This window comes from Takifugu rubripes, chromosome 6 (assembly GCF_901000725.2).
Source record: "Takifugu rubripes chromosome 6, fTakRub1.2, whole genome shotgun sequence".
Lineage (NCBI taxonomy): Eukaryota > Metazoa > Chordata > Actinopteri > Tetraodontiformes > Tetraodontidae > Takifugu > Takifugu rubripes.
The window spans coordinates 589,913-605,969 of NC_042290.1; the positions used below are offsets into that span (position 1 = coordinate 589,913).

General features: G+C 45.2%; 2 protein-coding genes across 2 annotated transcripts in view; both read right to left on the minus strand.

The window, feature by feature from the left end:
• Positions 1-16,057, minus strand: part of LOC105418623 (cingulin-like) — a 38,736-nt gene that overhangs the window by 12,977 nt on the left and 9,702 nt on the right. Inside the window, exons 2-5 of the mRNA XM_029837914.1 lie at positions 8,268-8,375; positions 5,550-5,674; positions 474-591; positions 75-265 (exon numbers count right to left, since the gene is read on the minus strand). The gene's annotated coding sequence lies outside the window, so the exon portion shown is untranslated. The remainder of the gene's footprint in view (positions 1-74; positions 266-473; positions 592-5,549; positions 5,675-8,267; positions 8,376-16,057) is intronic.
• Positions 15,095-16,053, minus strand: LOC115250215 (uncharacterized). Its single transcript, XM_029837915.1, has one exon. The coding sequence runs from the start codon at positions 16,036-16,038 to the stop codon at positions 15,283-15,285; it is 756 nt and encodes a 251-aa protein (XP_029693775.1). The 5' UTR covers positions 16,039-16,053; the 3' UTR covers positions 15,095-15,282.

Here is a 16,057-nt window from a genome sequence, read left to right on the forward strand (position 1 = left end):
CCGGTCCTCTCAGTACCTATTGGAACCATGGGTTTAAAGCAGGTGATCAGATGTTCTGAGGTCCATGCTGGTACCTGTGAGGTGCTGTGAGGATCCTCTGGGTGAAACAGGTCAGCCTCTGCGTCTCCTCCTGGTACCTTTGCAGGTCTTGACTCAGTAGGCTATAGAGGCTGCTAAGAGCCTCCTGCTGAAACACAAGCCTCTCTGACTGAAGCAAACGCTCGCCGATGGACGCCTGAAGCTGGCGACAGGAGCACAGCTGAATCTGCAGAGGAGGCAACAAAGATGCTGATGTTCACTAGGTGCTTCCACTTTTGACATAGACAGTAAACTCAAAGGTTTCTTAACCAAAAAAAATCCTATTTGTATTGAGTTTTATTAGCTGGAACATTAACTTTTGCCAAACTTATTTATGTTTGACGTTAACGAATGTTGGAGATTTAGCCATCTGTGTTGCATTTAACATAACTCACAGCAGATTCCTGAAGGCTCCGGGGTGTCTTCAGTTCTTCTTCTCTTTGTTTCTTCTTCTGCTGAAGGTCAACCAGATCAGTCCTCAGCTGCTGCCGTTGACCTTCAATCTGCAGAAGTCTGGAGAGACATAAAAATCCATTTTAAAGAAGCTCCTGAACTCACCACTTACACACAGTCATATAGAGAAAAAATAAGTGAACAATCGATAAAAGATGAAATGAACTTTTGAGGAACAGAACCATACAACATAAATCTATATTACTGTGTAATGTGTGGTCAGTGCTGATTTCTGGATTTTTTTCTGTACAGAGAATTAATCTCACTAAAGAAAATCTGACAACTTCATTTTTAATTGCTGCTGTATATTTGTAATAGTCAGAAAATCTTCAAATAATCAAAGAGTGCCATGCAGTAAAAAGAAAATTCTTATTTCTTTCCTTCCATTACTGAGTCATTCTTACTTAACAGTGAGCCATTCACGTGTGTGTGTGTTTATGTTAAGGTGCTTTAGAGTTTATGTTAAGGTGCTTTAAACAGAAGGTTTGAAAACACAGAAAATGTGTGAGAAAGTCAAGCCGATGCTACACACTGTTTGACTTTAAACTCTAAATGTTGCTTGTGTTTCTCCATCTTCTGTGAACCGCCTCCTGATCGGTGTGTGTTCAGAGGACCAGGACAGACCTGTTCTGTGTTTGCTGTGTAGCGGCACATTTGCCTGTGACAACAAGGAGGGCTGAATAAAACCTCTTTCACTTTGTTTGGGCTTCCTGTCAACCTTTCAACCCCCCCAGATGTCCAAAGCTGGTCTTTGGCTTTGGACCCCCTTCCATCGGAGGAAATAAACTAACATAAAGTCTCATGTTAAAACTGTTTAAAACAACACTACTTTTAAAAACATGGTCATGTTTTCATAGCTACGTAGCGCAAACAGCTAATCCAGGTTTTACATCTCCTGACATGTTCAAACATCAACGATGCCATACTGGGTGGTTCAACCAGCTATTTAAAAACCAGTATGCAGTAGTGCTTCTGGTCCAGAAGTGAACAGAGTAACACAAACAACAGTAAGTGAGTGGAAGTTAAAGCTGTTGAAGTGCTCTCCTGCAGGTCAAGCAGCTAACAAACAGCTCCATGTGAACTCAGAGCAAATATAAGAGCAGAGGCACTGTTAATTAAATGCTGTGTTATGCAGTTAGTGATAATAGCAGTAAGTTGGTTTGCCAGAGAACTACCAAACTCAGCTGCTCTGGTTTGATTTTGTTAAAAAATCAACTGTGTGGTAGCAGCCATTGTCGGACACCTGCAGCTCTGCAAAGCCAACAACACAACAGTTCTAATAGAGCTAATGGAGGTGAAACTGTATCACCATGAATTTTTTTTAATATATATATATATAATTAAAGCAAAATAACTCTTCCTAGTAACGCTGGCAGTAGCGAGAGTGACCATCTGACCACTAGGGAGCAGTAATCCACTTTCACGGCATTGATGTTGGAGCAGCGCTGAAAAGAAGAGAAGTGCTTTCAGAAAGAGGAGGAGGCCATCTGAGCAGTCTTTGATAAACTCACCCAACAAGTGACATGGACGAGCACGGAAGACGAATGAGGGAAGCGAGAACACAAAGGCTCTTTGCTAATATATTAGCATTCTGCTCAGGAGGCCTGCTGACCTCACCGCCACCATACTTGGGTCAAATTTATAGGTACTGATGGAAAACAACACACTTTATATAATCAGTGATGGTGCTTTCTTCTTCTGAGTGATTTACTTCCCAGAATGTTACTATAACCTTCTACCAGAGGGCTGACACCAGTGCAGTGTTTTCATTTTATATAAAATACAGCTGCAATTTTTAAAATGAACTGAAAATGTAATTCATTCTTTTTTGCTTACTTTCTCTGTTCAGTTTGATCATTTCAGAGTCTGACACACAGCACAGATATCTAAGCTCAGTCTGCAGCAAAGCGCCTGAACTTGGGAAGAATTCAAGAGTTTCAAGCTTCATTAAAAAAATGAGTCCTGTCAATCAAGGTTATCTTGGCCAATCAAACGGCTTCATTAGAACACAGCGCGGCGCGACAGCTGACGGAGAACATCATCGTCTGGTATGCAGGCAGTAATGAAAATCTGTGTGTTTATGTGTTTACAACTGACAATCTCTCACCTATACACACACACACACACACACCTACACACAGAGCCAGCTGTCGGTGTATTCTGATTAGCTGCTTGCATAGAGAAAAGCGTGAATAGGGCTCCTTAATTGCTTGAATGTATGCGACAAACGCATTTCACTCCATAATTGCAGGTGAAAAATGTGTGGGTGTTATTTATTTATTCTTTGACAATCATCCCGCCGTGTGCAGCCTGTCACATGCAGTCTCCACGGTGTCGAGGTCACAGGCGATGTATGAGCGCTACATATTTCTGCAGAGGACCTATTCACTTGACTGAAACATCACCTGGAAAGGCTGAATCTACACACACTGTTTTCATGACTGAAAGTATGCTTACATTCCAAAACAGCAAAGAAAATTAAAATACAATTGCTAAGCTCAGCTATGAGAAAGTAAATCATCAATTGTGATTGTGTCACTAGTTGTAATTTCTGCCCTCCTTTCTCCAAACAAGACATTTTATAACTGAAGGGGAACAAGGTCTAAATTTGTCAGAATAAAAGATGAAGTTCTGCTGCAGCTTGATATTGTCGGCACCGAGTCTTAAACAGTTAAAGAATGTGGTGGATAATCATGGTTTTAACAAACTAGACATGGCGAAAACACACACACACACACACACATTTTGTGAGTAAGTGCTTTTATAGACAAAATACATCCCCCAGCTCCTTACTCAGCTCCTGACCCTAAACCAAATTCAAATCTCAACCTTAAAACCAAGTCTTAACCCACCAAAAATCCTATTCAATATGTAGCAAACACACACACACACACACACACACACACACACACACACACACACACACACACACACACACAGATGAGGTTTGGTACCAAAGAACAATACAGCCACTTCATTATCAGAAGCAACTGATGGGATTCTGTTCTGTTTTGGTGTCAAAAGGAAAATGCACGATTAGAAGAGTCGAGAACATCCGGAGCCAAGATGCATGAGCTGCTGGTCAGGGTGGAAGTTGCCTCTAAAAGAATCCCAGTGTCTGGCTGCCTTGGCAGCAGTCAGGTCCAGTTCTGACTTTATCACGTAATCCTGCTTTCAAGCTAAAAGCATCTGTTGCAAACTGCCAGCAGGGCTTTCCTCTAACATGGAAAAGGGCAAAAGTGAAAAGGGCCAGGAAGCCTCTCATGGTGCCTTTGATACGAGTTGTGACAGGAGCCTGTTGGTCGTGGCCAGGATACTGTTACCGTGACTGTGGGAAGATTTCCTGGAACCTCATCAGGATAATCATGCATGCAGGTGAGTGACTCGTCTGCTGGCGCACCCTGAATCCCAAGATGTGTTTTAGCTTGTCTTGTTTGACAGAAGTGAGACCAGTCGAAGTGCCGTTCTGCCAGATCACTCAGAGCCGGAGTACAGAGAGTACAGGCGAGCAGGGTGAGGCGGCAACCACCTACAACCATCTGAACGTTTACTGTCAGCAGCACGCAAGCGGGAACACAATCTGAAGATCGGCAGGAATGATCACAGTCTCACGCTGCATGTGAAAAGTGTTCAACAGGACTTCTTCTGTGGTTGTCTTTTAGCACTGATTCAAGGGTTTAAACTGGAAAACTCCCAGTCAAACTGCAAAAATGGCAACTTAATGGCCAAAAAGGGAAGAATCGGACTCATATCGGGATAAAAATGTACTGTCAAGCCAATGTTTTTTCATGTGTTTTGACATATTTCTGGTGAAAAGAAATGAAAACTAAAACAGTGAAGGAAAACCATCATGACAAGATTCATCTGGACCACTGTCTTTAGTTCTGAGTTGCTCTCAGGACGTTTGTGGTGGAAAAGTCTTTAATGACTATAGCTTGTAATAAAAATTAACTGGATAATATCACAGGCAAATTATCATATTTAGAAGGTTGTCTAATTATTAGGTGAATATCTTAGTTGTGCTGCTATATGAACCTGGTCCTGCTCAAGGTTTCTTCCTGTTAAAGGGGAGTTTTTCCTGCCACTGTTGCTTGTTGGGGGTCAGGCCCTGGGATTCTGGAAAGCAGTTAGAAACAATTTTGATTCTAGCAGATGCTATATAAATAAATACTGCTTTGATTTGATTAATTAAATTGAAATATGATGTGATATTTAAACATGGTGTTGTGCAGCTTTTTTTGCATGGAATTATTGTACGTTGGATTTTTGTTTGTTACAGCTTATTTCAGATGTCGTGAAAATCCTCACGGCTCTTTTTTCTACGTTTTATCCTGTGAAAAATAAGATCTGAGCTGTGTCAACGTGAACCTTTTTAAGTGATTGAAATATAGACTGGAATTATAGTAATATTAAATTAAACCTAGAGAGGGAAAAACGCGCCCTATTATACACTGTTAAAGTGATGAATACACAAGTGTTGCATTTGTTCACACTTTACAGCCAATCCGAACAAATTCAGCTCAGTGTAATATCTCATTTTTTTCCATACAATATATATAGGAATGGAAATTATTCTTGTGCATTTAACATCCTTTTAAAATCAAAGAGCAAAACACACACACAGACCGAATTGTGTTGTTTTCTCCAGCAGAGCAGAACCTTCTGCTGTTGTGAGATATAGTGAAACTCCCACATTTGTGTCTCAATGCTGTGACAAACCCCACAAACCAACACAGAGCCGCCTCCTACTCGCGTGTTCAAACACTCACACGGCAACGCCGCTATGGGAGCGGGAGATGACATCGAGTATCTCTACACTCTCAAGTATCTGCTTTCATAAAGTAGTTTGGATTTTCCCGGTTTCTGTAGCAACAGTCACAATATGGACTCAGATAAGTAGGAAATGTGTTCTGACCATCAAACTATCAACCGCGACATCTCGGAACAGAGACCGGAGGCCTCCGCCGCCACCAATGAGACGTGAAGGCTTCATCACTGACCCAGCTGAACTGACTCACTGTAATTGTATGTTGCTGAGCTCCTGCTCAGTCTGTCTGTGGAGCTGCTGGAGGTGAAAGGTCAACTGCTGACTCAGAACAGCAAAGCTCCACAGGCCTCCTCCCCCTGAGATGCCCTCAGTGTCCTGATCACAGACAGAGCAGCGCCCACACAAACACACACACACGCACACACACACAAACACACTTTACTGAAGGCAGAAAATATCCATCTGTCTGTCTGTCTGCCTGTCTGTCTAAAAGGCATAGTTAGCATTCCTTCCTTCCTTCCTTCCTGCCTTCCTTCCTTCCTTCCTTCCTTTGCCCTTCCTTGCTTCTTTTTCTTCCTTTCTGGCTTCTTTTGTTCCATCCATCCATCCATCCATCCATCTATCCATCCATCCATCCTTCCTTCCTTCCTTCCTGTCCTCCATTCCTTCCTTTATCTGGCCTTTCCATTCTTCCTCCCTTCCTTTTGCCTTAATTCCTTGCTGCCTCCCTCTCTTGTTTCCCTCCTTCCATCTTTCCTGATTTAATTTCATCCTACCGACCTCCTTTCTTCCTGTCCTCTATTCCTTCTTTTCTTCCTTCCTTTATCTGTTGTTTTCTTTCTTTCTTCCTCCCTTCCTTCTGCCTTAATCCCTTCCTCCCTCCCTCTCTTGCTTGCTTGCATCCTTCCTCCATCCTTTCCTTCTATCCTTCCTGACTTCATTTCATCCTACCTGGCTTCCTTCCTTCCTCCTGTCTTTCTGTCCTCTATCCCTTCTTTTCTTCCTTCCTTTATCTGCTCCTTCCTTTCTTCCGACCTTCCTTCCTTCGTTCTGTCCTGTGGCTAATATTTGGAGGTTTTGGCTCATCTGTGCCATTATTAGAAGATTTCATGTAAATCTGGTGATTACTCTTTGATCATTTGTGTCTGTTTGAGTGCAGGCTAGTTGTTTGAAACTGTAAATATGATTGCAAAGCTAATATTATTCCTGCTGTTCTGTTTCTCTTCTAAATTTCTATTCTCTCACATGACTAAACTGTTGCGCTGTGCATCACCTACATCAGGTTGACATATTTATTCAATGACTCCTCACTGAAACTGTAAATGACGTCGTTACGGCCGCATTGAGACGCGTTCACACATGCTGGCAGGTTCCTGCCTGAGATGTGTGAACACAAATATATTCACGCTGGCGCTGCATTTGATTCTTGCTCATTCCTGACTCAGGACAAGATTCAAGTATGAATGCAGCAGGAGAACCTCCTTCAGCCAGAGGTGAAGAAGATATGACGTGCATGTGCGCTCCACCTCTTGCTCAAACCGATCGGACTGTCTCCAACATCTGTGAACACATCTGATGGAGAGCCCCTCCTGCTGTTTGCTGCAAGTGTGAATAGACAGATGTGGAGAAACTCCTGATTTGATCCTCTGGAGATCCTCTGGAGAACACTTGTAAAAGGGGCTTATTTTGCCATTAACAGCTGGAGACTGACAGTCCATTGGTGCCATTTCCCACTAATTTATCCATCAAACACCTGACAGGACATGCAGGAGAAAGATGAAAAACAAGGAAAGGACAGATTTAGCGAGCAAATATACGAAGGAAAGGAAGGAAAGGAGATGAAACGGCGCCACATCCTATGGCAGGATTAACCTTAAAGTGTGTGTATTGCACACACCTGGATCAAGAATCCTCCTTTTGTCAGCACAATAACATCAAATCCTGCATCTCAGACATGATTTCATAGGTTTTCTCCCTCTGCTTTGTCCAACGATAAATTACTTTTTCATGACACTGTCAAGGGGTTTGGATGAGGTGTGAAATACGATACATAACACGTTTGTCTCTTATCACAGAGTAACAACATTATATAAAGGGTGAAAAGGGACATTTTCTAGCAGAACCACTGAAGGAGAAGCCAAACAATCACATAATGAGATGTGGAGTTGGCGACTAAGCCGCAGCCATTTTTAAAGCTGAAAAGGTGCCGCAGGTTTGGAGAGAGCAGCTGTGAGCTAACAGACAACAGTATGAGTGAATCATCTCACAGGCGGAAGTGTCCCATCTCTATCACCCCCGCCTCGGCCTTCCTGTGCCTCACTGGTCATGTGACTCACTGCAGCCAGCCGGCGCCGTTCTTCACATATGAGCGCACGCCGACTCACAGCGCAGAATACTAATATTACATTAATCATTCATTTGATGAAACATTGTGAGGGGGGCGACCGAAACAACAGGCGCAGAGTCACGTGGAAACAGAAATATTCTTTGTGAACACGTGGACGGTGAGTGAAAGGGGGGCAGAAAGAGAAGGAGAAATGTGGGTACTCCAAAGAGAAACACAGGAGATATGAATCAAATGATTGATTAAAAAAAAAAAACACATCTTTGCAGAGACTTTGAAAGCAGGAATGCAGTTGAGGCAGTGTTGAGCAATTAGACCTGTCCCATCTAGCAGATTCCCAAACATCACCAAATAAAGACACACCTGCACGGATTCTTATCAGCTCCGTTTTGACTGTTCAGGTTCTGTTAAGCTGCTTTTGTCTGTCAGAATGAAGAAGTCAACCTAACTGGATGATTAACTGTTGTACACTGTTGTTGTAACAAACCCCAGTGTGAGGACCCATTTGTGTGGACTGTGGATGTTCTGTCTGAGCCCGACGAGGAACCAAAGCTACGAGGATCCTGAGCGGAAGGGGTTGAATAATCAGATGAACAAGACGAAGGTCTTTTTATGAGGACACACCTTCTCTGTGAAGCTGCTTTGCAGGAGGCAGACGTTGGCTTCTATCAGCTGCTGGAGATGGTTGAGAGAGTCAGGAACCGCCCCCGTGTCTCTCTGGTACCCTGCAGACTACCACAGAGAGAGACAGGAAGGAGACAGACAGGAGAGACACAAAGATGAACGGTTGATGAATCCACAGACATCGTGTGCACTGTAATAATTCACTTTTTTATCTTCTAGCAATGGGTTTGAGCTTACGAGTTAAAGTTTGTCAAAAGAAGAACCTCTGATGAATGAACAGCCCCCTTTTACACTCAGCCCCACTCCTAGAAGACACCATCTTGAGAATATATTAAAATACCCAGAGATTCTAGACACAACAATCTTTTCTTTTTCAAAAACCTAAGTTGCTTTCAGATGTTAAGCCGTTAAAACACAAATATTTGATATTGCTTTAAAAGACAAGGATGATAAAGCTACAGATCAACTTTATGGAGATGGACGTTTCCCACCCACCCTGTTACGGCCCTGGCAGCTCAGATCCTTTCATCCTCATCCTCATACATACAGAAACCCTGCAGATGGACGACAGGCAATTATCTCCCATCTCCTCCAAGAGAGTGGACCTCTTCCCAGCGTGAGTGGGCCGGGGTCTGCCACACAGCCGAGCCGTGTTGTCTAACTTTAAATGCAATCAAAACCCATCTTTTGTTTTTTAATCTTCCTTACGGGTCACGAAGATGGAACAAGGGAAGAGATGCAACTCCAACACGTTGAAACGGGACCATATATGTCCAACATAAACTGGTGTCTTTGCGTAGAGGGTGACATTCGGTGCACCGCAGAAATCATCTTGTCTCATAAAAGAAACCGATGCTAAGGTGGGATGCTACGTCTCTCACTTTGTCACAGTTTAAGCCTTTAAATTTGGAGCGTTTACATCTCATGTTCCTTCATACAAATTGGTCATTAAAGGCTGCGTTTTCAGATGAATTACATCACAACAACAAGACGATCAAAGGACTCTAACGCTGATTTATGGGGATCCGTCTGAAGGGCTGTGAACGTGGTTAGAAACTTCCAGGGAATAAAACATAGAGCACAACACAAGCCAGTGATTGTCATGTTGCATTTCTGACCAACTTTAACCTTGTTGCATCGTCAGTCTCACTGTGGCTGCAGCAAAGACAAAAGTCTCAGCCTTCACACACCTCACAGCAGAGGGGAAGCTGAGCAGACATCCGCCAAATTAGCAGAATGAGCAGCAGCAGAAGGTCCGACGTTGACAACGCTGACTAACAGGCTACTTCAGTCCCAACACAGTAAATATACAAAACCAAACCTCATCTCAGTCGAATCTCACGCTGAGCCCTGAAATGATCTCTGAAATACTCACTGAAGCGCTCGGAGAGACGAAATGGTTCATGGTGAGAGATGGAAAGTTATTTTCTGACTGGGCTCAAGTCACTGCAGGAGGTTTGTGTGTGTTAGTGGGTGGGCTGGACCTCTGTTTGCATGGAGATGACCCTAACTACAACCCCTCTACTGACCGAGAGAGAGAGAGAGAGAGAGAATGTGAGTTTGTTAATGTCCAGCCTGGGTTGTCATGGTTTCTGTCCCAGGTTGGCCGGTTTTCTCAACTTCTCCTGCTGCCTGCCTGCCTGCTTGTGTGTGTGTGTGTGTGTGTGTGTGTGTGTGTGTGTGTGTGTGTGTGTGTGTGTGTGTGTGTGTGTGTGTGTGTGAAAGAAACAGAGTGAATTATACCTTGACTGATTGAATACATCAGACATCCACTCCAAGACTGATCAGGTGTATTCCCCCAATATTTTCCTTTACAAGTTTATGGATTGATCATTAATTACTGACCACTTGAATTGATTTCCAAGCTTTGTTATTGTGGTAAAAATGTCACAACCATGTATAATGGTGTAAAATGAACATTGTGACAGAGAGAACATCAATTGGTTCTCTCAGAGGTCAAAGATGTCAAATCAGTCTTTATTTATTTAGCATCTTATACAATCAAAATTGTTTCAAGGCACTTTCCAGGATCCCAGGGCCTAACCCCAGACAAGCAACGGTGGCAAGGAAAAACTCCCCTGATGTGGCTCAGCTTCTTCATCCTGGAATATCTGCAGTCTGCTTCCAATTCAAACTCAACCAACAATCAATTAGAAACTCCAAATTAAACCAGCAATCAATCAATACCTCCAATATTAATGCTTTCAAAAGGTCCCAACAGAAAACCCTCATTAATCATCAAAGAGAAGTGAAAACACAATAAAGTCAACAATATTGGTGCATCTGAGAACAACAGCCTCATAGGTCCTAATTCCAGACTGTGGGTGTGTGAGCCACTCCCAGGAGCGACACACCTCAGCAGGCATGAGGAGGGTTCATGTCTGCAGCTCCTACCAAGGTTAGCTTGTCTTTGGGCTAGTCATCACAACACACACACACACACACACACAGGCTCTCACGCACGCACACATTTATGTAACTTTACATTACAAGATAAAGGTTTCCTCTGCAGTTTGAAGCTGAGAGGAGTATAACGTGAGCGAGTCTAAAAGTTCAGCTTTTACTGACTTGAGCTAATTGAAGCAGATGTGACGTAGGTCCAACAGCGAGGAACCTTTATCATCATGAAATGAGCGACTAGGAAAGGAAACCAAAGACACTCGTTTTAATTGAATCAGACGTTTCATTGCAAGCAGCCGGTGGGCTCTTCCTGGATGTTCTGAGCTAGTTTCAAAATGTGTCCGACATCACCGTTCGGTACAAACGGGGACAGTTCTGTCTCGACCCGGCGCAGCGACTCTCAGTAGCGTCTAATCCGGTTCTGATGCAGAACCTCCCAGGTGGGACAAACGTTCGATGATGCGTTCGGATGACATGAGTCCAGCCTCAACACTTCACCTTTAGTTGTATTTTCTCTGTACCTGTTGTATCCCTTGTTATCAGGCATCCTTATTAACCCCCTTTATCATTCATATTGTCCGTACACACGAGCTCCAGCTCTTCCAATGTCATCTTTAGTTTATTTGATCATCCTGTGTCTCCTGTGTCTCCTATCCTGTGATAAATTCACCAGATTCCTGGAATAAATGAGCTACGTAAGTTTATAACAGCACCCTCACGGTAAGACCAGGTTGTTACTGAGCAGATAAATCAGTGTAGCATGAAGAGGGAAGTTTCCCAATGCTGTGGCAGGTTAGCATGTGTGTGGGTGCACTTTGAACTTTAAAGTGGGAGGGGAGAGTGGGAGACGCCCTGCAGGCGCCTTTATTGACCACAACTATTTCACCATGATGGAAACTGGTTTTACCTGTGTCTGTCTTTACCTGGACTATATAAACTTAGTGTGTACACATGTATCAGTGTTGCTGAAGCTTACAAACTAACCAGATTTAACCTCATTTGTGAGTTACTGTGTTTGTTAAAATGTGTACACTTGCCACGTTATTAAATGCTGGAAAATGTGATTTATGTTTAGGATTATTCTTTCTGACAAACAACTGTCTGGCATCCACCTGCGATGAAACCTGGCAGTGTTGTAAAAGTGTGTTAGTGAGTTTGTTGGATCATCAGGTTTTGCTTGGAATTCTAGTTTATGCCAAAGGTGCTGGGTGGGGCTGAGTTCACACACACACTGCATGACAGGAAGGTTCCCTCTACACTGGGATTAATGTCTTTTTTATGCTTATATAACTGGCTAAAGCTCCTGCTGAAAGGGAGACATCAATTAGTCCTAATAACGTAGTCAGAACAAAATTACGAGTCCTGTGGTGCTGCAGGAGACCAAAGTTGTTTCTGTCAAAGTGACGTTCAGCACCTACAGATGCGCTATGGTGTGGAACAGTTTTCCTGTCCTTCGTAGAGTACCACTCAACTTTAACTATTTAACTATTGTGTTTGAAAAATAGAGACAATTCATTACCACAATTAACAACACGTGGAGCATTTTCTTTGGTTCGGAATAACATGAAATTGTCACTTTGCTCCATGGGGGGTGTAGTCACGCCCCCACACAGGACTTTAGTGCCTGAGGAGCGGGAGTCTGTATCTACAGTCTTGTCTTGTAGTCTTGTACCAGCTACAAGAGAGCAAATATTAAATGTGTGTGTAGAATGTACAGTTATTGAATACACCTCTACGTGCTACTTGGATGCATCATCAGTGATGAAACAAATATAGGTCGCTCGGGCGACCCAGCCGGGGGTGATCAGCTCCCAACTTGCGTCCAAGTGGCCCACTACTCCACGGATCCCCCCTCCGGATCCATAGCCATCTTGAGGCTTTCTTCGCAGCCTCTATGATGGTTTTGATGGCTCTTCTGCACAGCTGGCCTTTTATTCCAAGGAGTTTTAGGGTGCGGGGTAGTGATTGGCCAGCAAAACCCCGGCACCCCACCTCGACTGGTTCACAGTGGGCTTTTCAGCCTTTGTTCTGGCACTTGATTACCAGATTGGCATATTTGGCCCTCTTGCGCTCGTTGGCCTCCTCCAATCTGTCTTCCCAGGGGACAGTAAGCTCAACCAGGACCATTTGCTTTGTTGACTCTGATGTTAGCACCATATCTGGGCGGAGTGAAGTGGCTGAGATGTGCTCTGGGAACTTGAGCTGTCTTCCCAGGTCGACTTGCAGTTTCCAGTCCCATGCAGTGGTGAGAAGCCCTCCAAAGGAACTTGGCTGTTGTTGTGCCTTCTACCCAGCTCTGACAAAGTTGATGGACTGCTTGGGAGTGTGCTGGGGTTCCTCGTCTCCAGAGCTCTAGCCAGGTGAGTTTTTGCTGTTCGGCGTGCTCTCACCTTGTCCAGGTGCCTTGTTGGTACATAGCCACCATCTTGACCCTCCGATCTTCCTCCACCTCTGCTCTGATCTCATCCTGAATCATACTCCGCTTCTCCCTCCCTCTGGCTTTGTCATAGCGGGGTATGGGGAAGCTGCCAAGTCCCGCCCGGCCCACTGCCGTATTGCCCACCAGGATGCTATGCTGCAGCCGTGCCTCTGCTCTGTCAACGGCTTTCTGTGCCTCCCACTTCCTCCCCGTTTTCACCAGGATTCCTGCTGTAGCAACCTTCGTGTCAGAGGAGTCCCAGTACATCACCTGCTCCCTGGCATGTGTGACCATAAACTCCTCTGACAGGCCGCTGATTGGAAGCTGCAGCATGGTGGAATGGCCATACAGAGCAATGCTGCTAAGGGATTGAGGGAACCCAAGCCACCTGCGGAGAAACTGGCTGATGTTTTGTTTCAGCGTCTCCACCGTAGACATGGGCACCTTGTAGACAAGCAGGGGCCAAAGGAGTCTTGGCAGGACCCCGTGTTGGTAAATCCAGGTTTTGAATTTCCCTGGTAGCCCCGACTTGTCTATTGCTGTGAGCCATGATGTCAAATCTGCTTTGGCTTGCAGGAGTGCATCTGAGTCCCTCAAGGAACTGTTGAAGACCTTGCCCAGGATCTTGACAGGTTTTTCTGTCACCATTGGAATTGGTGTCTCTCCTAAGGCAAAGCAGAACCGGTCGGCCACCTTGCCTTTCCTCAGGACCAGAGACCAGGACTTGGCGGGCTTGAAGCTCATCCTCGCCCAAGAGATGAGCCGCTCTAGCCCCTGGAGTAGCCATCTGCAGCCGGGAACAGAGGTTGTCATCACTGTGAGGTCGTCCATAAACGCTCTTATGGGGGGCTGCCGAGTGCCAGATCTTGACAAGGGACCTCTACATTCCACCTCAGCCGACTTAACGATTATGTTCATGGCCAAGGAGAAGAGTGGCACCGAAATAGTGCAGCCTGTTATAATACCCTTCTCCAGGCATTGCCAGGTGGATGTTAATGATCCTGTTGTTACCCTCAGTTTGGAAGTTGTTGTAATAGTCCAGAATGAGGTGTTGTGGTTCGGTTCCAGGTCATGACTCGGGTTTCTCCCCTCCTCCCCCATCTGCAGGAGCGGCAGCCAGGGGCGGGCCAATCCCTGGGGAGCGCTGAGCTGCTGACGCACCTGCAGCTCGTTACCTTAACTCAGCAACTACTTAAGCTCTCCTCTCTTTGCCTCCTGTGCCGGATTGTTGTCCTTGCTGCAGCGTATAGCTCCAACCCTCTGAGATCTCCAGTTTTTGCCTCGCGTTTTCCCGTGCCTACTTCTAGTGTTGTGAGTTGTAACAGTGCCTCATCACTGCTTTTCGTTTGAACTTTTCTCGACGTTTTGTCCCCTTTGTGGTGATTATTAGTTCGTAATTTTCGTTGTTACTTTGCTAGAGTTTCTTTTGCTACTTTGATTGATTCCTTTGTTCCGTGAACTGCTTCGCCTTGCATTTTTTTTATCAATAAAGAACCATTTTCTTTTACTCTGTATCTGGGTCCTGGCCTCCTTAACTGTCCGTAACATGAGGTTGGTGATGGTTCCTGGCACATGGTATTATGTCAGTGCTGTTTTGACGAGCTTATGGGGGATGGATCCATAGGCATTTGATAGGTCTAGCCAGAGTGTTGACAAGTCGCCTCTGCTTTCCCTTGCCTCCCGGATCAGTTAGGAAACCACACCCGTGTGCTCTAGGCATCCCGGAACACCTGGAACTCCCCCCTTCTGTACTGAGGTGTCTATTCTTCTTAACCATTCTTCAAGAGGAAATCTGTAAGCCGTTGGGACACTATCTTGAAGAAGATTTTCCCTTCGACACATAGCAGCGAGATAATTCGGAACTGCTCGATCTTACTTGCATCCTCCTCTTTTGGAATCCAGACTCCTTCTGCAGACCGCCATTGAGTGGTGACCCTTCCCCTGCGCCAGATCACCTTCATGATCTTCCAGAATCGCACAAGGAGTTTGGGGCACTGCTTGTAGACTCTGTATGGGACTCCGCTGGGGCCTGGGGAGGAGCTTGATCTTGCCGCCATCACTGCTTCTTTGACCTCTTTCAGGGTAGGCTCGGTGGTGTTGAACTGAACCACAGGCTCTGGCAGCTTAACCAGTGCCTTGCATGGGCCGAGATCTTGTTCCCTTAACGGATCACTGAAGGTGATGTTGAGGTGGTGGTTAATCTCCCATAGGACACGTCAGGCTGCCGCTCTTCTTCTGTCCCAGTAATCGCTTGGTGAAGCTGAACGGGTTGGTGATGAATGCCTTGCGCTTCTTTGCCCTCTCCTTTCCTTTCCTTCTGTGCCATTCAGCTCGCCTGAGTGTGATGAGCTTCCTCCTCAAGATCTGCCTCAGATCTCTCTCCTCCTCACTTGCTGCCCTGAACTGGCGTTTCAAGGTCTTCAGTTCCTGCCTAAGTTGACTGCTCTTGTGCTCCCACCGGTTGGGTCTTGCTGATTCCTTTCTCACAGGCCTTTCTGTCACCCCAAACCGTTCTGCACCGATGGTTGTTATGAAGGTGCACATGGCCTGGAGTTTGTGGTCCACATTGCCCTTCCCTGTTGTCTCCATGATCTTGTCTATGTCCTCAATCAGCTGAAGCCACTCCTTGATGTTGGCGGCAGGCCACTTAACCCGACGTTGTTCTGATTTTCCACTCTGCGGGAATACTGGTGCGGCTTGGAGGTTCTGGACACTGTGGGGTGGCTCCGAGCCTGGCTCCTCCTCTGTCTGACCAGGGACTGTGACGAGCACTTTTCCTGTAGTGCTGGCCACTGCCCCTGTGTGTTGCTTTACCTTCCCTACCTCCAGGCAGGCCATCTTGGTCTGATGGATTTTAAGACCTGTCGGGTTTTTGCACACCTTTGCACACCTCTTTATCAATTGGTCTGACAGGTATTGACAAAAGAGATCACATAACTCCTGTAATGGCATCTCTTCATTGGCTGCCCGT

Coding starts and splice junctions, on each gene's coding strand:
- LOC115250215 (XM_029837915.1), bottom strand. CDS start 16,038: ATGCCATTACAGGAGTTATGTGATCTCTTTTGTCAATACCTGTCAGAC.